At 40.4% G+C, this 23,633-nt stretch overlaps 1 protein-coding gene across 3 annotated transcripts in view; it reads left to right on the top strand.

Annotated features, from left to right (window-relative positions):
- CEPT1 (choline/ethanolamine phosphotransferase 1) overlaps nucleotides 1-23,633 on the top strand; it is a 55,533-nt gene that overhangs the window by 378 nt on the left and 31,522 nt on the right. For 2 of the 3 annotated variants that reach the window (XR_002482588.1, XM_021717999.1), the window contains exon 2: nucleotides 7,611-8,018. Coding sequence is in view for 2 of the 3 variants with exons in the window: in XM_021717999.1 (XP_021573674.1) it covers nucleotides 7,680-8,018 (339 nt within the window). In the remaining variant the exon portion in view is untranslated. Of the gene's footprint in view, nucleotides 1-7,487; nucleotides 8,019-23,633 lie in introns of those variants that run through there. The other variant, XM_008068933.2, reaches the window with a different exon arrangement.

The following is a 23,633-nucleotide window of genomic DNA, read 5'->3' as shown; positions in this document are numbered from 1 at the left end:
CTTGCCGGTCGGGTCCACGCCCTCCTTGCCCGCAGGCCTCCGAGTCCACAAACCGTGCGGCGTCCACGGCCGGGTTTGCCTCCCTTTGGGAAAGGCGGCGCTGGTGTTGGGTGGGCCTCGCTTCTGGCCGGCAACTTTTCTAGAAATTTCAAGCCTGTGCTGACCAGCTCTGAGATTGCTAACCAGAGTTTATTTCAGCCGTCTTCCTGGCAGAAGAAAGGGCCGGAGGGTTGCTAGCCTGCGCCGGTGTTCCCAGGAGCACGGACGCAGGGGATCTTCACATTTCGCCGTAGTGAACTCTCTCCCCCCGCCCCCAATTCAGTGCTTGGCCTTTTGGTGCCATTTTTGCCATTTCGCATCATTGCCGTTGTGTATGTCATTCTGCTTGACGTCTTCTCGGTCATCTGTGAATCCATCTGATGCTAGTAGGCAAATTCATAGTTGTCTTTCAGCCATTAGTGTCTTATCTTGCACGCGGACCAAGAATAAAGGTTCTGTCCAGCTAGCAGGAGTGTGTTCAGTATATGTGTGTTGAAATCAACTGACTTAAAACATGTTAGACTGTGGAAAGAGCATTCACGCGTCGCTAATTTAGAACCAGTGGCATTCACATAAAATTCGAGATTGAAGTTCCAGAAGCATTTTGCAGCATATTCATTCCGGGCTGAGAAAAGCTAGTTAAAGACCCTTGCACAGCTTGTCTTTGCAATCCATCTATCTAAGAAGTATATCCGGGCGGGCACTGTGGCCAAAGCCTATAATTTCAGCACTTTGGGAGGCCAAGGCAGGAGGATCACTTGAAACCAGATGTTCGAAACCAACCTGGGCAACAAGGCAAGACCCTGTCTCCACCAAAAAAAAAATATCTTTTTTTAAAGAAATAAATTAGTTAACATCAATTACATTTTATTGTGCAATTTCTTTGTTTTCTAGGCAGCACGTTTGCTGTTTAAACTGGCTAAAGGTGCTGGTGCTATTCTTTTTAAGGGACTAGAAAAATAATTTAATAATTTATAAAATGCCAAGCTTTCGCTTTTTTTTTTTTTTTTTTTTTTTTTTAGGGAGGCAGAAAGTTATTTCCTCCTTTAAGGAATGCAGGATTTCACTTCAGCAAAATACTAGATCTAAGTTGTGTTACTCAGTACTGTTTTTGCTTCCAAGTCTGCTGAAAAGGCTTTTGTTTTTGTAAACTTGTTCTATGGATCACTTGTTAAATAATGCCAAACTTAATCCTGTGATCCTATTAGTTTTCTGTTTCTTCCTTTCTTTCCTTGTTTATTATAATTTGACCTGCCTCCCTAACAGTGTCAGCCATGATTGTTTTCCTATAGCAGTGCCATAGAGGTGGGAAAGAACTGTGTAGTAGCCAATTCCCTGTGAAAGGACTGTAAACATACTGCTGAATCAGTGCATATCAAAACTTGGCACCCTTAGATATGGGGGGATGGAAATTCTGGAATTTTACACAACGGTTTAGATATTCTATAAGCTTACCTTATGCTCTGCTCAGCAGTTGTAGAATTTTTTTTAAAATGTGATACTTGTCAGATGTTGCTCCATGCTAAAGTCCAGTCCACATAGACAGTGCACCATTATCCTCAGATGCTATAAGCACAGATGTTCTACAGGATAGACTTTTAAGGCCCACAAATTGTGTGTAATTTTAGTGAAGGTATTCATTAAATAACTCTGATTATTTCTGTGTTCCTTTGTTAGACTTTCTGTATAAATACTTATACCTATACAAAGACAGTTCTTTGTCAGGCCATACGTGTTCTCCTCCTTTGGACTTAGAAAACAATTTGTTGACAACATGTAACTGAGCTGTTTATAAGACTCCAATCCCCTTTTGAGATTTTGAGGGTATGGAATGATATATTTCAATCTTTCTGTTTCCTCGGGGTCTAGAACAACTAAGTGTTCATTAAACTAAGTGTTCATTAAATTAAGTGTTCATGAATCATATTTGTTCATTGTTCAGTAAGCTCTGATTACTTACTTAGTGCTAAGTATGTTAAGAGATTGTGGAAAAGAATGTTAACAAGACAGGCAATGGGTGTACTCATGAAGTGTACAGAGCAGTGTGAGGGAAAGACCAAAACAAAAAACAAAAAGTCAAACAAAAAAGGTCCAAAGTGTGATACGTGCTAGGAAGGAAGCAGAGCACTGGAGCCAGGTTATAACAGAGGAGGAGAGTTTACTGATTACAGGCAAAAAGGTTACAATAGCCATGGAGCTTTGATCAGTATTAAACTGACAGATGATGGAAATTTTATACAGTTTACAGTTTTCACTGTTGCTATTATGATTTATGAAAACATATCCTCAGTTAACAAATTGTTTTGGCTGTGCTCTAAAATTACCGGTTTCTTTATAAGCTCACTGATTGCTTTCCATTACATCAGAATAAAATCTCAACTCTGCCATGGTTCTGTGTTGTCTGACTCTTCAGACTTCATTTTATCTCACTATTCCATCTGGTGTCCTCCTGTCCATCTGTAGTTATCTCTCATGCACCTGAACAAGGCAAACTCCTGCCTCAAGCCTGTTCTATTTTCTTGGACTGTTGTTCCTCCTGCTTTTAAACTATCTGGCTCCTTCTTTTCCTCTGAGTTTGATATAAAAGCTACTTGAGAGACTTCGTCCTATTTAAAACGTGTATCCCCAACTATTTTCTGGCTCGACACTTAGTTTTCCTCATAACGCGTATCACAATATGAAATGTTATTTGTTTGTTTACCACTTTTTAGTTCTTTTCCCACTGTATGTAGGAGCTAGGACCATATCTGTCTTGTTCACTACAATCAGGTGTGTGACTGAATGCATCTGGAGCTTGGAATCTTCCTCATAAAGACTTTTATGGATCAGGCATAGTGGCTCATGCCTGTAATCCCAGCACTTTGGGAGGCCAAGGCAGGAGGACTGGTTGAGCCCAAGAGTTCAAGACGAGCCTAGGCAACAGAGCCAGACCTCATTTCTACAAAAAAAAAAAAAGAAAGAAAAAATTAGCCAGACATGGTGGCATACACCTGTAGTCCCAGCTACTCAGGGAGGCTGGAGCAGATTGAGCCACTGCACTATAGTCTGGATGACAGAGCAAGACCCCAACTAAAAAAACAAACTTGTGACTGGTGACTAGGTTTCTAGGCTAGCCAGCAATAATTTTAATTTCTTACTTTTTTTCTTTTGTTGTTTGTACTGTGGTCAGAAAATGACTTTTTTTTTTTTGCTCACCCTTTTAGGCATAGACTGACTCCATATAAAAATCTCAAGTGGCTAAAATAATTTTGTAGTATGTATACCTTCTTTCCATATTTCCATCCCACATCCTTATTCCCTTTCTCTGATCTGTCTGTTGTAGCCACTTCCCCTACCCTGCTTCATTGAGATATGCTTGTTTTTCACATTTGCTAAAATTCAAGAAATCCTGCTTTTCTGAAATGGTTTTCATGGCAATTTCATGGATTTCAGATGTGATGGGAAGAAGAAAGAGTGGAGGTGGGACTGCGGCAGTGACAGCAACCTCTGTGACTATTTGTATGTATTGGAAGTAAAGTAGACATTTGTATGTCAGGGGCTCTAAGTATCTGAATTTATATTTGCAGTGTTGTTGCTAGTTGCTAGAGCTTCACAGAAACAAAGTTACCAAATTGAAATGTTGGCAAAGAAAATCTTCAAAAACTCTTTGCCTCTTCTCATGCATGAACTTACACAATAACTAGACCTAGAAAGGCTTTGTCAAAATGTAGATTTTTCTGAAAGAAAAATAGAAGGTTAAAAAAAAATCTAGGTCACAGGGGAAACTCAGAAGGAAAGTATCAGTTTAACAACTAGTCCTGCCAAATGGTCAAACTTAAAACCATTAGGATCAGTTGCTTATAGCTGTTTAGTGCCAAAAGCAAGCTAGCTCCCAAAATAACGCCTTTTTTTTTTTTTTTTAACAGTGGGAGAATGGAACACTACAATAATAAATACAAATGGCATTGATTAAACTTTTAATTTCTATTTTAAGTGGAATTCCATGGGAGTGGAAAATATGAAAATATAACACTAAATCTGACTGTAAAAAAACTGGCTACCATGAAGCTGAGTGTTTTGTTGGTTATCTATCTGTCATTGATCTCAAGTGATCGCATCACCAGTTGTTTAATATTGTATAAACATTGGTTAAAAACAATTGTTTGTTTGTTTTATTTTTTTGAGTCAGCATCTCTGTCACCCAGGCTGGAGTGCAGAGTCACAAACAATCATGACTCACCACAGCCCCCTGGACTCAGGCTATCCCTCCTCAACCTCCCGAGTAGCTGGGACTACAGGCATGTGCTACCATGCCCGGCTAATCTTTTGATTTTTTTTGTAGAGAAGGTCTTGCTATGTTGCCCCAGGTTGAAAAACAGTTTTAACAATAACTTTGTGATACAGTTGTATGGAAGAATTATTCAAAATAGTAAGAAATTAGGCCGGGTGCAGTGGTTCATGCCTGTAATCCTAGCACTTTGGGAGGCCAAGGCAAGAGAATTACCTGAGCCCAGGAGTTTGAGACCAGTCCAGGCAACATGGTGACACCTCATCTCTACAATAAATGGAGGGAAAAAAGCAGCCGGGCATGGTGGTGTGCACCTGTAGTCCCAGCTACTTGAGAAGCTGAGGTAGAAGAATCACCTGAGCCTAGGGTGTTTGAGGCTATGGTAACTGTGCTCATGCCACTGCACTCCAGCCTGGGTGATAGAGTGAGACTCTGACTCACCCAAAAAAAAAGTAAGAAATTAGCTTTGATTTGCCTCCTCAGTTTGAAATATTAAATATTTTATTTCAGGGTACCTCCCTTGAATAAATTGTGGCACCGATTTTTTTGTTGTTGAGATTTTAAAGTATTTATTTAAGGACATTAACTTAACTATGGTGACTATTTCCTGAACCACATATTGAGATACATGATTGACAGAGGTTTTGGATACTACCCTCAGGTCATTACTGACATCGAAATTTTGGGATTTCATATCTGTGAGAATCTAGGGAAGTCTTGATCTTTATGTGACACCAACATTGTGTTTACACATCCTGTCTGGCTATGGGCTGAGTGTCCCTCTGGCTGGTACCCTCTTGTCTGTGTGCTTACTCATAAGCCAAGTGCCTGTATTTCATGTGTCCTGTGTGGTGCTTCCCAGGGTGTTTGTGTGGCATGGGCTCTTAGTCCTGTGGCCATGGCCCAGTCTCAGTCTGGTGTCTCCAATGCTGGGGAAAGGGGCTCACTGCTCTGGCCTACCACAACTGCCTCTAGGCCTTGGCCTGCCTTTGCTGCATTCCAAGGGGTGTGTGACCCCTGCTTCTTTCACTGCTGGCCTTCACTGGCCCTGGGCTCTCCTTTCACCCAGGATAGGACCTGCCACTCTCAGGAACACTCTGCCAAGGCAGAATAAACTGGACCCTGTCACAACGAAAAAGACAGCTGGGCATGTTTTGCTAGTAGATTCATTGTTAAGATGTCCTGAACCCTGTATCACTGTATTCTGAATTTCTTTTTTTTTTTTTCTTTTTGAGTTGGAGTCTCACTCTGTCACCCAGACTGGAGCAGCCTCGACCTGCTGGGCTCCGGCGATCCTTCTGCCTCAGCCTTCCAAGTAGCTGGAACTACAGGCGTGCGCTACCACGCCCGGTTCATTTTTTATTTTATTGTAGAGATGAGGTCTCGCTAAGTTGCCCAGGCGGGTCTCGAACCCGCGGGCTCAGGCAGTCCACTCACCTCAGCCTCCCAAAGGCGTGAGATTACAGGCTGAGCCACCGAGCCCGGCAGTATTATGAATTTCTGTAGTGTCTATTAAAATTCATTCTTTCTTTTTTTAAGTGCTGTGGCCTGTCTTCTTCCTCCTGATCACTGTGGGTTTCCCACAAGATTTTTTGTTCTTTTTTTCTCTCCATACGTAATTCCTTCAAGAACTTTTCTACTTTCTAGTCTTTAACTAGACTTGAGCTTTTAAGTTGACAACTTGAAATTTTCATCTTACCCAAACTCGAGTCTAAAACATCTCTACTTAAAAGTTTTATTTATATCTTCACTTTCTACTGTCATCCTCAGTTCCCCTTCCCCCTACCACCACCAGAGCCAAAATATAACAAACTGAATTTCTTTCCCAACTAACACCTTTGACAGCAGTACCACTAGTCTTTATCTGATGACTCCTTTTTCGTTCTGCTTCTTCATCTCTCATGTCTAATCTCTAAGTACTTTCTGCTAATTCTTTCCAAACAGAAATTTCTTATATACTTAACCATCTTTTATATTTCCATTTTTACCACCCTGCTCTAGGCCCTCACCACTTCAAACTATTGAGATCACCTTACTAATTTTTAATTGTTGTCAGTGCTTTCTGCATTCTGATAAACGTATATAGCTACCGTATTAATCTTGAAAATACTCATGTAATTATTTTCTTAAGCTGCTTAATTATAATAATTATGTCATCTCTGATCTTTTGTAAATCAAGTACAAATACTTCAGGGATTAAATGCCAGATTCTTTATCAACAATCATAATTTAACTCATTTATACTTTTTTTCTTTCTACCTCCTCAGTTCATCAGGTCACTCTGCTTAAAAGAGGCTTCTTAAAGTTAATTTTTTTCCTTGCTGTTTATCCCTCCTAGAATGTCATCTGTGTCCCTTTCAACCACAAGAAGTTTCATCTTATTTTATTTTATTTTATTTTATTTTTTGAGTAGGAGTCTCACTCTGTTGCCCAGGCTGGAGTGCAGTGGCAAAATCACAGCTCATAGCAGTCTCAACCTCCTGAATCCAGGAAATTCTTCTACCTAAGTATCTGGGACTGTAGTTGCTTGCAACCATGCCCAGCTAATTTTTTTTATTTTTTGTAGGGATGAGGTATTGCTGTGTTGCCCAGGCAGGTCTCAAACTCCTGAACTTAAGCAATCCTCCTCCTACTCGATCTCCCAAAGTGCTAGGATTACAGACATCAGCCCCCACGCCAAAACTATCTTTTGATTTAAACAGAAACCTTGTGTTCGTTTGAATACTTACCAGCTATGTGATTTGGACAAGTTAATTAGCCTCGCTGTGCCTTCATTTTTAGTAAAAATTGGGATAATTAATAGTCCCCACCTTCTAGGGTTATTGTGAGAATTAAATGAATTAATATAGTATATTAAAAGTGCTTAAAGTTTTTATATAAAGTAAGTGTTCAGTAAATGTTAGATATTATCATTAAATAAAAACTTGTTTAAGACCCATTTTATAAAGTAATTCCTCTGATATTAATACTAAGTTGCTAGGCTTGGGATTTCAATTTCCATATATGTGAAACAATTAGATCATTTCTAACATTTGTTGTAATACTGAAAGCAGTGTGAGATAGATTATGAGTTTCAAAGTCAGAAGAATTATAAGATAACAAGAAGCATATTACTACTAAAATCCCTTAATATTTTTTACTTGAAGATGAGGTTATACAACTTCAATAAGAACTAAAACCAAAATCAAGTCCTCGGCTTTCTGGTCCTTTTTGATATTTATTATTCTGCTAGCGTTAAGTTTACTGATATTGGCATAATATATAAATAGTGGCTGGCAAATGTATCTTCTTTTCTTTTTTTCAGGTAAGCACCAACCACAAAAATCTACGAAAGAAAATAAATTAGTCTTCAAATATAAGAAAACCAAGATCCATGAGTGGGCATCGGTCAACAAGGAAACGATGTGGAGATTCTTACCCGGAGTCCCCTATGGGCTTCGGGCATATGAGTACTACAGGGTGTGTATTAAATAAGTTGTTTCAGTTACCTACACCACCATTGACAAGACACCAATTAAAACGGCTAGAAGAACACAGATATCAGAGTGCTGGACGATCTCTGCTTGAGCCCTTGATGCAAGGGTACTGGGAATGGCTTGTAGGAAGAGTTCCCTCCTGGATTGCCCCAAATCTCATCACCATCATTGGACTGTCAATAAACATCTGTACAACTATTTTATTAGTCTTCTACTGCCCCACAGCTACAGAGCAGGTAAGAGGAATTTCTTAACAAATCTCAATGCTCGTTAAATACCAGAAACATTGTGCTTGGGATTTTGAGGTCACTTTAACTAAAGATAAAATAACCTTGACAGCTGTCAACTAATTTAGACTACCACACACACTGTGATAAAGCTGATAATACTCTATACACTATAGCTTATTAGAAACCAGAAGCAAAGTATAGACTCTGGTCCTAGTAGGTAAATTAATGTTAACAGGGACTTTTTTTTTTTAATATCTCAGTTATATTTTTATAACTCCCCAGTTTGTTTTCAGAACAATCTTTTCTGACATACGTCCATGTGAATTTCAAATTGATTATTTCAAAGTACACATAAATTACCTATATTTGCCTAAAAATTTATTAAATCATGAAAGAATAAGCATATCAGTATTCAAGCATGCCTACAAAATACAACTTTTTCCAACTTTTAAATTATTTCTTCCCACCTAAGCCAATTTGTATTTGACATCTGGGTTACAAGTACATAAAAAACACACACATTCCTCAGTGCTATGTGTTAAGCCAGCATAAACATGTCCTTTCTGGGTGTAAGTTTTCAGAGGGAAAGTGGTACGAATAAGAGCAAATGAGTCAACCTCTTCATGAAATAAACTAGACCCAAATCAAGAAGTTTTAAAGTTGCTCAAGACTGAGACCATAAATCTTTCTTTCCTATTTCTTACACATGTAAGTGTGCACGATGGGTGTGCATGAATTAAAACACTCCTGTTCAGATTGTGAGCTCCTACAGGAGGGGGCTACTGTCACCCCATAAAAGGGGAGAAGCAGCACAGGGGAGCAGAGGGCACCTGTCCTTCATCAAGCCATCCACACAAACCTACTGAAGAGGTAGACTAGATCATCTAAGCCTCAAGGCTGAGAAGTTGACCTGGACCAAGTGATGTTTTACTTCATTGTGTTTTATTTTGTTGTTATATATGTTGTTTGTCCCACTATTTCTGTAACTGGGGCAAAGTGAGAGGTTCAGATAGTCTAAGAATGCTTAATATACCCCATAAACTGTCGGAATCAAAGATTTTTATTTATTCTTCTGCCAAACACAACAGATCTCTATCTACCATTATTTTTTAAGGTAAGAAGCAGTAAGTCAACTGAAGAAAGCGCTGCAGCCTTGGACTGTAAAATTATTACATTTTAGCATGCTGACTGAAAAATGCAGGGCGTCGGTGGGGTCTAGAGGACGGCCACATCAGGGCTTGGCCAACCTTAGTGAGCCTTCTCCAAGAATGCTCTGCAGCACCTGACATATTGCTGGTACAACTGTCTCAAAGTCAGAGTCATTTCCATAATAGGGATCTTCAATAATAAGTTGTTTTTGTGGATCATAGCTCCCAAGTAGTTCAATTTTAGGTTTGCAGTTTTTAACTTGATTACTTTTTCTATTCAAATCTCTCAGGTTGCTTTCATCCATACATAGTATGTAATCAAATGTGGCGAAGTCTTCTTTGGTAATCTAGACACACAAACAGCACCAACTTGGTCACCGGCTCTGCCATCTTCCCTCACACTTAGGCACCTGAAGACCATGTCACTATGGGGACCTTTTAAAGTCACTAAATCTCAGTTCTTTACAAAAGAGTTTTATTGTGTCTTTTAAATGGCTATATAATGTCTTAGCAAAATTAGAAATTATTAGAGAGAAAGGTGTCTCTCTGAGGATGGTATGACTGTAAGCCAGTCTTAGCAAGTGTTTTCCTCTCTATTCCAATAAGAATTATTAAATTTCCTTTTTCTCTTCCTATAAACTTGTGTGGCTGATAGACATCAGGTATATTGCTTATTATTCTAACAATTGTGGCAAAGGAAGTGTAAGAAAATGTCGGTATAATGTATTTCCTGTTCTGTATCCTGCTCTGGCTGCCGTTAAGAAAGGCTCACCTGAGAACCTGACTGCTGCTTCCAAAGGAGTTTGGTCCAGATAACAGATCCTTAGAGATATAGTAGAATAATAGGCAGATGGGTTGATTCCAGTGAAAGATCTCCAGTAATCCTAAGCTAATTCTAGGATGGGGTCAGTGAGTGAGAGCAGGTTCAAAGATCACTTAGTCACCAGTAGTCATTTATTGAACACCCAGAGTATCCCAGACACTATGTTCCCATTTAAAACTTTCCTCACCCTCTGTTAAGTGATTTGGAATCGTTGGAGTAACTTTAGAAGTAATTAAACATTTGGGGAGACCTCCAGAATGGGAGCTATTCTGATCACTGGAAACTCTTCAGAATTGCTTGTGGGAAGAATCAATATGACCTAGCCACTGTTTGTTGCTCTACAAGGGAAGGAATGGTTACAAAGGATATGCCTTGATGCATTTACAGCTGTGTGGTAGAAATCCTTGTTAGGCTCAATCAGAATGCATTGAAATAGGTCATGGCTGTCTTCCACAATAGGGTCTTATTACTAAGGATCTGTGATCTTCTGTAAGACATGTAACCTCTCCAAGTCATACTTTATCTTTTAAAATCTTATTTTGTGGCATTATGATGATCACATGTTTAGGGAGTCTCCTGTATAATGTTCAAAATGATAGATGGTTATTGTTTCATTGCTTAAAGAGATTGTTTAACCTATTCTCTATGACCCCTTTTCATTTCTTGTTTCCTCTAATAATACATAATTCATGGAGTCCCAAATTCATCTAAGTACTTATTGAATTTCTTATATGTTTTTTATCAGCATTTTTGGAGTTAAAAAGTTCCATAAATTTATCACCCAGAGAAATTTTCATTTGTTATATCTCTAATTCTTGTGGGCCTTGTTCCAGGGGGTGAGCATTAAGTATTGATTGTCTACATGTATAGTATTATGAATTTTCCATATTTTTTATGTTACTAATTTTTTTTTAATGGATCAGAGTTTCAAATACCAATCTTTCTGGTAGAAAAGAAGATCACTATTGTAATAGTTTCAGCTGAGCTTGATTTTTGTTAGAAAAAGCAATCTTCTGGTAGACAAGAAAGGAAAGTAATTAGTTCTTATTTTTCTAATTCTTAAAGTAAAAATGTGGACTTCTCTCTTTTTATGTAAAGTACCAAAACATCCCCTTGCTCTGTTACTAAGTATTTAAACTTCATTAGTTAGTAGCTTTGATTTTAGTGTCATAAGTTAATTTGGAATTTGAGTTGCAGCTTGACTTATGTTAATATGCTTGAGTTAACCTTGCCACATAAGACAGATAAAGGAAATTGGTGTTAACCTATTTTATACACATGAAAAGCAGAACTGAGCTATACCATTACCAAAAAGAGCTGTCCATTTTATTTTATTTATTTTATTTTTTTATTTTTTGAGTTGGAGTCTCACTCTGTCACTCAGGCTGGAGTGCAGTGGCACGCTCACGGCTACCACAGCCTCAAGTTGCTGGGCTCAAGCAATCCTTCCACTTCAGCCTTCCAAGTAGCTGAAACTACTGGCACACACCACCATGCCTGGTTAATTTTTTGATTTATTGCACAGTTGAGGTCTCACCAAGTTGCCCAAGCTGGTCTCAAACCCGAGGACTCAGGCCTTCCTCTCACCTTGGCCTCCCAAAATGCTAGGATTATAGGCATGAGCCACCACACCCAGCCAGAGCTGTCCATTTAAAATATAACTTATTGAAATATGATTTTTAAGAGTTTTTTGTTTGTTTTGTTTCTAAAGAAAACTTTAAAAACATATATTGCCTGGGCTGGTCTGGGCCCCTGGCTTCACGTGATCCTCCTGCCTCAGCCTCTCAAAGTGCTAAGATTATGGCACGCTTTTTGTGTGTGTGAGCCACCACGCTCAGCCTGATCATAAGAGTTTTTTGTTTAAACACTTGTTTTTGTATTTATATTGCTAGTTTTAATGCCTTGATTTAACTTACTAAAAAATAACTTGTTTTTTTAGCATAGAAAAATGAGAAGAAAATTAAAATGGCACATTGACCATATACTCACTACCCAGTTGACTTCTATTGACATTAAAAAGGAAAGAGGAAAAAATTACATTAAAAAAATTCAAACAAAGAGTAGTATAAAACAAAAAGTAAAATCTTTTCTTTTTTTTAACCTGCCTTTCCTTCTCACCCTGTTCACCAGTCTCTCCTCAAATGTAACAATGTTTTAACTTTTTTTCTTTGGCAACTCGCATTCCAAATTTTATTGAATGGAAAAAGCAACTTGAAGAAGAATGCACACAGTACACCATTTATAGTTGTTTAGAATATGCAAAGTAAATCTCTGTATTGTTTAGGAATGCATACATACATAATAAAACCTAAATGCAATCATGGGAATAATGAAGACTAAATTCAGGTTACTGGGTACTTTCAGGGGAAGAGTACATGATAGATTGAGAAGCCTATTCATGGGGCTCCCATCATGTTTTTTTTAAGCTAAGAGACTTGTCGTGGATATTCATTATTTTTTTAATAATCTCTGTATGTTTGAAATATTAGTAGTAAAACATATGTATATATGGATAGGAGAGTTGATAGGTAACTAGATGGATGGATGGATGGATGGATGGATGGGTGGATGAATGGATCAACACCAAGATCTTAGGAGTTTTACTTTTTCCTCTTATTTTTAGTTGGCACGTAATAATTATACATATTTATGGGACACAATGTGATAGTTCAATACATGTGTATAATGTGTAATGATCAAATCAAATTAGCATGTCTGCTTCCTCAAACATTTATTGTATCTTTGTGCTAGAAAAATTCAAAATCTTTTATTCTTGCTTTTTGAAAATATACAATAAGTTATTGTTAACTCTCTTCACCCTGCAGTGCTGTAGAGTACTGGAGCTATTCCTCCTACCCAGCTGTCACTCTGATTCCATCAACCAACCCCTCCCTGTCCTCCTCTCCCCACCACCCTTCCCTGCCTCTCATAACCACAGTTCTTCTCTACTTCTATGAGCTCAATTTTTTGTGCTTCTACTTATGAGTGAGAACTTGCAGTTCTTTTCTTTCTGTGCTTGACTTAATGTAATATCCTCCAGGCTCATTCATGTTGCTGGGAATGACAGTATTTTATTCTTTTTGTGGCTTAGTAGTATTCCACTGAATATATGTATCACATTTTCTTTATGTCTTTATTCAACTGTCCATTATTAATGGACAATTAGGTTGATTCCATATCTTGATTGTTGTAAATAGTGCTGTAATAAACATAGAGATACAAATATGTCTTTGATAAATGGATTTCCTTTCCTTTGAATAAATACCCAATAGTGGGATTGCTGAATCATGTGGTTGTTCTATGTTTAGTTTTTTGAGAACCTTCATACTGTTTTTTTAATAATAGCTGTACTAATTTACATACTCACCAACAGTGTAGGAGGGTTCTCCTTTCTTTACATCCTCACCAGCATTTGTTATTTTTTATCATTTTGATAATAGCCATTCTTACTGGGGTGAGATGACATCTCATTGTGGTTTTGATTTGGTTTTCCCTAATGATTAGTGATGTTGAGCATTTCTTCGTATATTTTTGGCTACTTTTGTGTCTCTTTTAAAATGTCTACCCAGATCCTTTGCCCACTTTTTAATTGGGTTACTAGATATTTAGTGTTGAATTGTTTGAGTTCTTTGTACATTTTGGGTATTAATCCCTTGTCAGATGTATAGTTTGCAAATATTTACTCCCATTCTAGAGGTTGTCTCTTTCCCTCCTATTGATTTCCTTTGGTGTACAGAAGGTTTTTAGTTTGATATGGTCTCATTTATCTATTTTTGCTTTTGTTGCCTGTACTCAGATCTTGCCTTGTTCAATGTCCTGAAGCATCTCCCCTATAGTTTCTTCTGGTAGTATTACAGTTTCATATTCTGGTAGTATTACAGTCTTATATTTAAGTCATTAATCCATTTTGAGTTGTTTTGTATACTTGGTGAAAGATAGAAGTCTAGTTTCATTCTTCTGCATATGGTTGTTCAATTTTACCAGTATCATTTATTAAAGAGGTTGTTCTTTCTCCAGTATATGTTCTTGGCACCTTTGCCAAAAATCATTTGACTATAAATATATGGAATTATTACTGAGTTCTCATTCCTCTGTGTCTGTGTATCTGTTTATAACAATACCATGCTGTTTTGATTACTGTAGCTTTGTACTATATTTTGAAGTTAGGTATTATGTTGACTCCACCTTTATTCTTTTTGCTGAAGATTGACAGAGTTTTTTGTGATTCCATATGAATTTTAGGATTTTTTCCTTCTGTATTCTTGAAGAATGTCATTGGTATTTTGATAGGGATTGCATTTAATCTGTAGATTGCTTTGGGTAGAATGGTCATTTTAACAGTATTCTTCCAATTCATGAGCATGGGATGTCTTTCCATTTTTTGCGTGTGTCTTTTTCAATTTCATCAATGTTTTATAGTTTTTATTATAGAGATCTTTCACCTTTTTGGTTAAATTTATTCCTAAATGTTTTTTGTATCTGAGGGGGACCCAAAAAAACAGGAATTTGTTTATAAGATATTGTGTATTTATTCTTACATGTTTAAACTTCTGTCACTTTCAAAGTACATTTAATGCAATTCACCTTTCGAGATGCTTTTTCCACTGCTCAGCACTGTTTTTGAACTCATCAATTATGATGCCTTTTAGTGCTGCTGTTTTTAGTTTCATCTTTTCCACATTGGCAAAATGTTTCCCTTTGAACATTTTTTTCATCTGGGGAAACAAAAAAATGTCACCCGAGATGAAATCGGGTAAAAAGGGAGGGTGGGGCATGGGGGTCATGCTGTTCTTGGTCAAAAACTGCTGAACACGCAATGTGGCGTGGACAGGTGCGCTTGCAAGTCACTGTGTGCACAGCCTCTCACAACGCTAGCGGGTGCACTGATGCCAGTGTGTTTCTGGAACTCTCCGCTAGAGGGCAAAGCCTGAACTACAAGAGACCTGCCCTCCGAAGGATAATTCTGGATTTTAGCGGGTCCCCCTCGTATGTTTTTTTGTAGCTATTGTAAATGAGATTAGATTGCCTTCTGGATTTCTTCTTCAGATAGTTCATTATTGAGGTATAGAAGTGCTACTGCTTTTTGTATGTTGATTTTATATCTTGCAATTTTACTGAATTTGTTTATTAGCTAACAGTTTTTGATAGAATTTTTCAGTTTTCCTATACATAAGGGTAATGTCATCTTCAGAGAGGGACAGTATGACTTCCTTTTTTTTTACAAATTGAATACTCTTTATTTCCTTCTCTTGTCCTATTGCCCTGGCTAGGATTTCCAGTATTATGCTGAAAAAGAGTGCTGAAAGTGGGCATCCTTGTCTTGTTCCAGTTCAGTATGATGTTAGCTGTGGGTATGTCATTTATGGCCTTTATTATGTTGAGATATGTTCCTTCTGTGCCTAATTTGTATTTTTTATAATAAAGGGATGTTGAATATTATCAAATGCTTTTTCTGAGTCTATTAAGGCAATTATATGGTCTTTGACCCTCTTTCTGTTGATGTGATGTATAAGGGGGGACCCAGGGGGAAAAAAACAGGATTTATTTATTTTTTAAAATGTGTATTACCCCGGCTCAGTGGCTCAGCCTGTAATCCCGCGCCTTGGGAGGCTGAGGTGAGTGGATTGCCTGAGCCCGTAGGTTCGAGACCTGCCTGGGCATCTTGGTGAGACCTCATCTCTACAAAAAATCAAAAATTAGCCGGGTGTGGTCCGCACGCCTGTAGTTCCAGCTACTTGGAAGGCTGAGACGGAGGGATCACAGGAACCCAGCAGGTCGAGGCTGCGGTGGCCGGGAGCGGCCATTGCACTCCAGTCTGGGCGACAGAGTGAGACTCTGACTCAAAAAAAAAAAGATGTGTATTTATTCTAGCATGTTTAGACTTCAGCTGCCTTCAAAGTACTCTTTATTTGATGCAGTACACTTATTGAGACTTTTTTCTACTGCTCAAAACAGTTTTTGAATTTTTCCATTTTGGTGCCTTTTAGTACTGCTGCCATTTTTATTTCATCTCTTTCATATGGGCAAAATATTGCCCTTTGAGGACTTATTTCATCCAGGGAAACAAAAGAAAGTTGCTTAGGATGAGATTGGGTGAACAGGTCATGCTGTTTTCTGTTAAAAAAAAAAACCACTCTGCATGGCATGGGCAGGTGTGCTGGTAAATTCTGCATTTTTTAGGGTCTCCCTTGTATCACATTTATTGATTTGCGTGTATTGAACCATCCTTGCTTGCATCCTTAAGATGAATTCCACTTGATCATGATAAATGATCTTTTTAATGTGCTATTGGATTTCATTTGCTAGTATTTTGTTGAGGATTTTTGCATCTACATTCATTAGTAATACTGGCCAGTAGTTTTCTTTTTTGTCATGTACTTGTTTGATGTTTTTATCAGTAATGCTAGTCTCATGGAATAGATTAGGAAGAATTTCCTCTTCATTATTTTGTAGCAGTTTGAGAAGAATTGGCATTAGTTCTTTAAAAGTTTGATAAAATTCAGCAGTAAAGGCATTAGGTTTTTTAAAGACTCTTTTGTTGTTGTTGAAAGACTTTTTATTATTTATTCAGTCCTGTTATTTGGTATTAGCCTATTCAATTTTTCTATTCTTTGTTAAAGTCTTGATAGGTTACGTGTGTCCAAAAATGTATCCGTTTCCTCTAGCTTTTTCAGTTTGCTGGCATATCATTGTTCATAAAAGCCTCTAAAAATTTTTTGTATTTCTATGGTATCAGTTGTAATATCTCCTTTTTTGTTTCTGATTTTATTTATTTGTGTCTTTTTTTTCTTGGTTAATCTAGCTAATGGTTTGTCAGTTTTGTTTATCTTTTCAAAAATACCAGCTTCTCAATTCGTTGACCTTTTGTTTTGAGGTTTTCTTTTGTCTCTATTTTATTTAGTTCTGTGTTAATGTTTATTACTTCTTTCCTTCTATTAATTTTGGATTTGGATTGTCTTGCTTTTCTAATTCTTTGAGGTGCATTGCTAGGTTGTCTGTTTGAAATTGCTTTAGTTTTTTGAGGTGTAGGCATTTATTGTTATAATCTTTCCTCTTAGTACTGCTTTTACTGTATCTTTGGGTTTTTGAATTTTTTGTTCTTATTTTCATTTGTTTCAAGAAGTATCTTGACTCCCTTTTTAATTTCTTCATAGATCAATTCGTCATTCAGAAGCCTGTTTTTAATTTCCATGTTATTTGTAGTTTCCAAAATTCCTTATTAATTTCTAGTTTTATTACATTGTGGTTTCAGAAGATATTTGGTGTAATTTTAGCTTTTAAAAATTTGTTGAAATTTTTTTTGTGGCCTAACACATGGTGTATCCTAGAGAATATTCCATGCACTGATGAGAATAATATTCTTTAGATAGTAGATGAAATGTTCTGTAAATGTCAGTTAGGTACATTTGGTGTAAGAGGAGTTTAAGTTTGATGTTTCTGTTGATTTTCTCTCTAGATGATCTATCCGATGCTGAAAGTGGAATAACATTTGATTTTTTTTTAGAGATGTGAAGTCCCACTGTGTCGCCCAAACTGGTCTCAAACTCCTAGGCTCAGGCAGTCCTTCCACCTCTGCCTCCTAAAGTGCTGGGATTACAGGTGTGAGCCACCACACCCAGCTATAAAAATGTTTAGTTCTGTTTCAAAAGTTCAGTAAAACCAATCTCTTAAAATTTTACACTTGAGTTGACTCACATAAGAATATCTCTGCAAAATTTTACACATTGGTTAGTTGCTACATTATGATAAGATTATTTGCTTCTGCCAGTTCTTTCCCATTCACCTCACAGGGTGTAATGAATTCACAAATGATACATGAGCTCCTTCATTCATTCAGTGTCTCTCCCAGCTGAGACCATACTTATTCTTGAATTAGGAGGTTTTCTTCTTAAAATTTCTCTGAGAGTTATAAAATCATGCGAACAAGGAAGCAGTATATAAATAGCAGTTTAGTATTCTCCAGATTCACAGGAAGAAAGGAAAATTCAAAGACAAGAAAACTTTGCTTCCTTTTTAATGTATAGAAATGTTAATATATTTTTTCTGCAATTGTGTGTATACTAATAGTTGAAGTTGTCTCTATTCCAACGTAACACTTTACTCCATTAAAATCCTAACTTAGACCCCAAGCAGGCCCTCGTTTTCTAGTCCTCTAAAGCAATGTTCCCAATAGAACTTTCTGTGATGATGACAGTATTCTGTCTGTGATCCATTATGGTAGCCATAGACACATGTGGTATTGAGCATTTGAAATTTGCCTAGTGCAGCTGAGATACAGAATTTTAAATTTTATCTTATTTTAATTAATTTAAACTGAAATAGTCGTATATGGCTGATGGCTACTATACGGGATAGCTCAGCTCAGAGTTATTGGATTCTTTTAGACACAAGATGCCGTAGACCCAAAATCTAGAAGAGAGGGTCTTAGTCACACAAGATTTATTATCTAGTTCAGTGAACTTACATGTAAAGTGTGGTTACATAACTACAGTTATTGCTTTCAGGGTTTGTTACTCTAGCTTAGGGGAGACGTGTGTGGTCCTTTTTAATAATCTTCATGTCCTAAAATATGGTACTCCACGAAGATATTTTTAAGAAAAGATTCTTACCTTTTAATAACTGGGTACTAAATAGATTTCTGTCGGAGAGAAACTCCTTTGTAGTACCGAATATACTGAATAATATTTGCAGCTCTTGAAAGACAGTGGCGCACAGTGAGATTCAACACCCGTTAAGGCCAAGAGATTTAATGGGTCGAACGTGGTGGACTACAGGACCTGAGGGTCAGGCTGTAGTGCTGAAGCAGGGGCACGCCAGCCTTTATGGGGGTTTAGGGCGACCTGTCAGTCGATTATTGGTCGGCTGGCGGAGCTCCATCCAGGTTGGTGGATTTTTCGTGGGCGTGGGAAAAGGTGAGCCGGACTGTGGAAGAAGAACCCGGAAGGTGCCGTTTCAGACGCTCCCTTTGTTTGCCGGGTCACCGTTTTAGGCGGGGGCTGGGTTTGGGCCCCTTTCCAGGAAAAGGGAGGGGATGTGGTTTGCTAGCGCCTGGCGGTGGCCCTTCATTCCCACCTCTTTGGTTATACGGGAGAGGGGCGGCGTTTATCTGTTTAGCTGCTTCTTGCTGACAGTGGGCGTGGTGAGTGAGGTGGGTGAAAGGCCAAGCCACATGAAACCCCACAAGTAGGCTCCAAAAGAAAAAATTTCATTTGAGTGGAAGTCCTGGAAGGTGCCTTGTAAGTGGAAAACGGCAAGCTGGTCCGGCCAGTCGTCAAGTGGACACGGGAAAGGGAGGAGCCAACTGTCACGAAGAAGGTGGTCAAGAAACGCTGAGAATCTGAGTGGTAGGTAGTAGGGAGTAAACTTTAAGGCAAGCATGTCTGAAATGGGAAGACAAGGTTAGAGGTTTGTAGGGTTGGGACAGTCGAGACCTGGATCTTCGGTGGGCAGGAGGTCATAATTCTGTAGGAGAAGCTGATTCATGTTTTGATTAGAGATTTTTAATAGTTGTGACTGGAGAAACTTGATGATACAAGGGAGAAAGGAGCACAGGCCAAAAATGAAAATGACAGGTGTGACGACAGGCAAAAGCCAGGTGAGTAGGGAGTTTTGTAGTAGGCTGCCAACTTGGGAAGACTTTGTCCTTTGGAGCTGTGAGGAGAGGTGTTGTAACTTATTAATGTTTTGTTCGATGACTCCTGACTCGTTAATATAATAACAGCACTCCTCTTGTAGGAAAAGACAAGTGCCTCCCTTTTCAGCTAATAGGAGATCTAGAGCTCGACGATTTTGGAGGGCTACTTGTGCTATGCTTGTTATCTCTCTTTGTAATTGGAGAGAATCGAAGGTGGTGTCTAAAGCTAACTGGATTTTGCTTTGTAAGTCTTCCATGGCCCATAGTGAGTAGCCGAGAGCCCCTCCTGATAGACCTTTGGAGATGACTGCGGAAGCCAGGGACAATCCTACCTTGACTGGAAGGAAGACAGCCCTCTTGCATCGGTGTTTGGGAGTTAAGAGGGTCTGGAGGTCGGCAATGGAGTAGAGAGAGAGCTGTGGGATTAGTGTAACAACTATACAGGGGGAGGTGAGATCGGAGGTCTAGGAGAGGAGGGTGCCATGGCACCATAAGAAGAGGCCGGGCGGGAGGAAGTGTCTGTTTGTCGAGTTTATGGCGGTTGAACAGAGAGAGCTATTTGAATGGAGAGTGGGAGTGGGCAAAAGGAGTTCTTGATATTGCCAGATATTGGAACGGATGAAGGACAGGAGGGGGTAGGTTATATGAAGGGGGACGTGAGGTGGAGAGGTTGGAATGCCAGGAGGAAGTGCAGGTCTGCCATACAGGACCTCGAAGGGTGAAAGCTGAGTGAGCCTTTTAGGGAGGATGTGAACGCGGAAGGGAGCTTGGGGAAGGAGACCCAGTCCTGATGGAGTTCGAGAGAGAGTTTGGTGAGGATATCCTTTAGTGTGCGGTTAGTTCGTTCAACCTTTCCTGATATTGTGGGTGGTAGGGAATGTGAAAGTGCCATTTGATGTTGAGGGCCGCCATTAGAGACTGAACAACTTGTGAGGTGAATTCAGGCCCGTTATCTGACTGAAGTGAGAAGGGGACCCCGAACCGAGGGATGATGTGGTTGGCTAAGATAGATCCCACCACAGCAGCCCAATTATTTGAGGTGGGATAGGCCTTGACCCACCTGAAGAAGGTGTCAACCATGACCAGAAGGTATTTGATGTTACGGACGGGGGGCATGACGGTGAAGTCCACTTGCCAGTCTGACCCAGGGAGCTCTCCCCTAGCCTGGTGAGTGGGGAACATTCCGGGCTTTAAGGGGTTCTAGGATTCGTTTGGTGGCAAGTAGAGCATTGAGAGGAAAGGGTGTGTATGAGTTTTGTATGTTCAGGAGTAAGGTGGAAGAAAGTTTTAAGAAACGAAGTGAGAGCCACTGGGTTTGGGTAGAAAATTTGAGTAGGTAGGGAATGAGATTGGACAGTTGTGGGACTTCACTTGTATGTTCGGCTGGTGGGGCGGGGGTGTTAACGAGTATGGTAGGAAGGGGTTTTAGGGCCACTTGGTGAGCCACCCTGTCAGATTGCGAGTTCCCTTGGGTGACAAAAGATGAATCAACCTGGTGGGCTTTACAGTGTGAGATGCCTATGGCCATGGGGAGCAAAGAGACTTGAAGGAGGTCGGAAATGAGCTTAGCATTTGCAATGACTGACCCTTTGGTGGTTAACAATACCCGTTCTTGCCAGATGCCTGAGTGTGAAACCAAAATGTGAAAGACATATTTGGAGTCAGTGTAAAGTGGCAGAGTGTCCTGCCGCCAGTTGGAATGCTCGAGCGATTGCTGTGAGTTCTGCTTGTTGGTTACTGGTGTTGGACGGGAGGGGATTAGCCTCGATGACGTCAGTGGCAGAGTTGATGGCGTATCCTGCCACCCGAGACCCCTCATGTATATATGAGCTTCCATCTGTGAACCAAACATAGGAGGGTGCAGATAAAGGTCCTTCCTGAATGTGTACTGGACAAGGGAGTAGGGACTCGAAGACTTCGACGCACTCATGTATTGGGGTGTCGACAGGAGAGGAAGGGAGTAATGTGGCTGGGTGAAGGGGTGCGCAAGTTTGGAAGGAGACAGAGGGGTCTTGGACAAAGAAAACCAGAAGGGATAGGACCCGACCGGGAGGGAGTGTTTTGAGGCCCTTATATCCTAGGAGGTGATGTAGATGGTGGGGGGAAGTAACGGTGATAGGTGCTCCAAACATGAGTTTTTTGGATTTGCACATGAGCAAGTGGGCGGCCGACAGGGCCCTCAGGCATGGGGCCCATCCCTGAACTGGGTGGTCAAGCTGTTTTGAGAGATAGGCTACAGGAGCAAATGTTTGTCCACTGAATTGGCCTAGAATTCCTAGGGCTGCGCCCTTGTTTTCGTGGACGTATAAGGTGAAAGGTCGGTGAACATCGGGTAGTCGTAGGGCGGGGGCCTGGAGGAGAGCCTGTTGGAGGGCCGTGAAAGGCTGTCTAATGGCTGAGAGGGAGAGTAATGGTTCCTTAGGGTCACCTTTAACCAGATCATAGAGTGGCTTGGCAAGAAGGGTGAAATTGGGGATCCAGGCTCGGAAGTAGCCCGCCAATCCCAGGAATGACTGGATTTCTTCCTTTGTTTTGGGCACCGGGAGAGACTGAATAACAGACTTGCGACTGGTTGTTATGGTCTTTTGTTGGTGTGAAATGGCTACACCAAGGTAGGTGACTTGTGTTCTGGATAGCTGAGCTTTGTGGGGGAAACTCGGTATCCCTTTTGTGCTAGAAAGTTGAGAAGCAGGACAGTGTCCCTGTGAGAGTCAGTTATAGAGGGGCTACATAAGAGAAGGTCATCTACATACTGGATAAGAGCAGATTTGGGGAGTGACAGAAGTTTAAGGTTGGCCGCTAGAGCCTGGCTGAACAGATGGGGACTGTCCCAAAATCCCTGTGGGAGGACCGTCCATGTGAGCTGTTGAGAGTGACGGGAAGTAGGGTCGGTCCAAGTAAACGCGAAAATGTCCTGGGAGTCAGCTGCCAAGGGAATGGTGAAGAATGCATCTTTAAGGTCTATAACTGAAAAGTGAGTTGCCGTCGGAGGAATGGTAGACAGGATGGTATAAGGGTTGGGAACCAGTGGGTGAATGGGGAGAATGGCTGCATTTATTAGTCAAAGGTCTTGGCCTAGCTGGTAGGTTTCGTCAGGTTTTTTTATAGCCAAGATGGGAGTATTGTATGGCAAGTTGGTGGGCCTTAAGTATCCCTTGCGTAGTAGGGTGTTTATGACAGGCTGCAGACCTAGCAGACTGGCCCTGGGGAGAGGGTATTGTGGCTGACTGGGGTGAGTGGACGGGTCCTTTAACTGGATGTGAACGGGTGGGCACTGGGCCAATGAAGAAGTGTGGATGTCCCAGACTAATGGGTCAGCCGCCGAGGCGAGCAAGGGAGGGAGCAAGGCAGGTTGTGGGGAGGGAGGCCAGGGACTAGAGGCCAAAAGGAGGAGTGAGGAAGTTGTCGGTAGTGGGGTGGTAAGGGCAGCACTGGGATTGAAGGTGATGGATGCCTGAAATTTGGCCAGGATGTCCCTCCCATAAGGGGTATAAGGCACTGAGGCATGACCCGGAAGGAGTGGGTAAATGGGACGCTAGCAGATATGCACGTTAGCGTAGGAGTTGTGTGTGGGATGAAGGTTGGCCCCCTACCCTGACTACCCGGGATGGTGAAGTTAGTCCCCAGAACTCCTGTAGGACAAAAAGGGTGGCTCCAGTGTCTAGCAGGAAGAGGATGGGACATCCGTCAACCATAATTTTGACCCTAGGCTCCCGAGCATTTGAGATATGCTTCGGGTGGGGAAACCCAGGGCCCTGTCATTCCAAAGCGGCCACGCCCAGTAGATCCAGGGTGGAGTTGAGGGCTGATCCTGCTCCTCTCTGGGGGCTGGGGCAGTCCACCACCTAATGTCCTGGAAGATTGCATTTGGGGCAAGGTTTTTTGTTTTTTTTTTTGTTTTTTTTGTTTTTTGAGTTGGAGTCTCACTGTGTCGCCCAGACTGGAGTGCAGTGGCTGCTCCCGGCCACCGCAGCCTCGACCTGCTGGGCTCCGGCGATCCTTCCGCCTCCGCCCCC

The sequence above is a fragment of the Carlito syrichta genome, unplaced genomic scaffold (assembly GCF_000164805.1).
Source record: "Carlito syrichta isolate Samal-C Ts95f unplaced genomic scaffold, Tarsius_syrichta-2.0.1 Scaffold311678, whole genome shotgun sequence".
NCBI lineage: Eukaryota > Metazoa > Chordata > Mammalia > Primates > Tarsiidae > Carlito > Carlito syrichta.
Note: the sequence above shows the minus strand (reverse complement) of the source record. Positions and strands in the feature narration are given on the sequence as shown.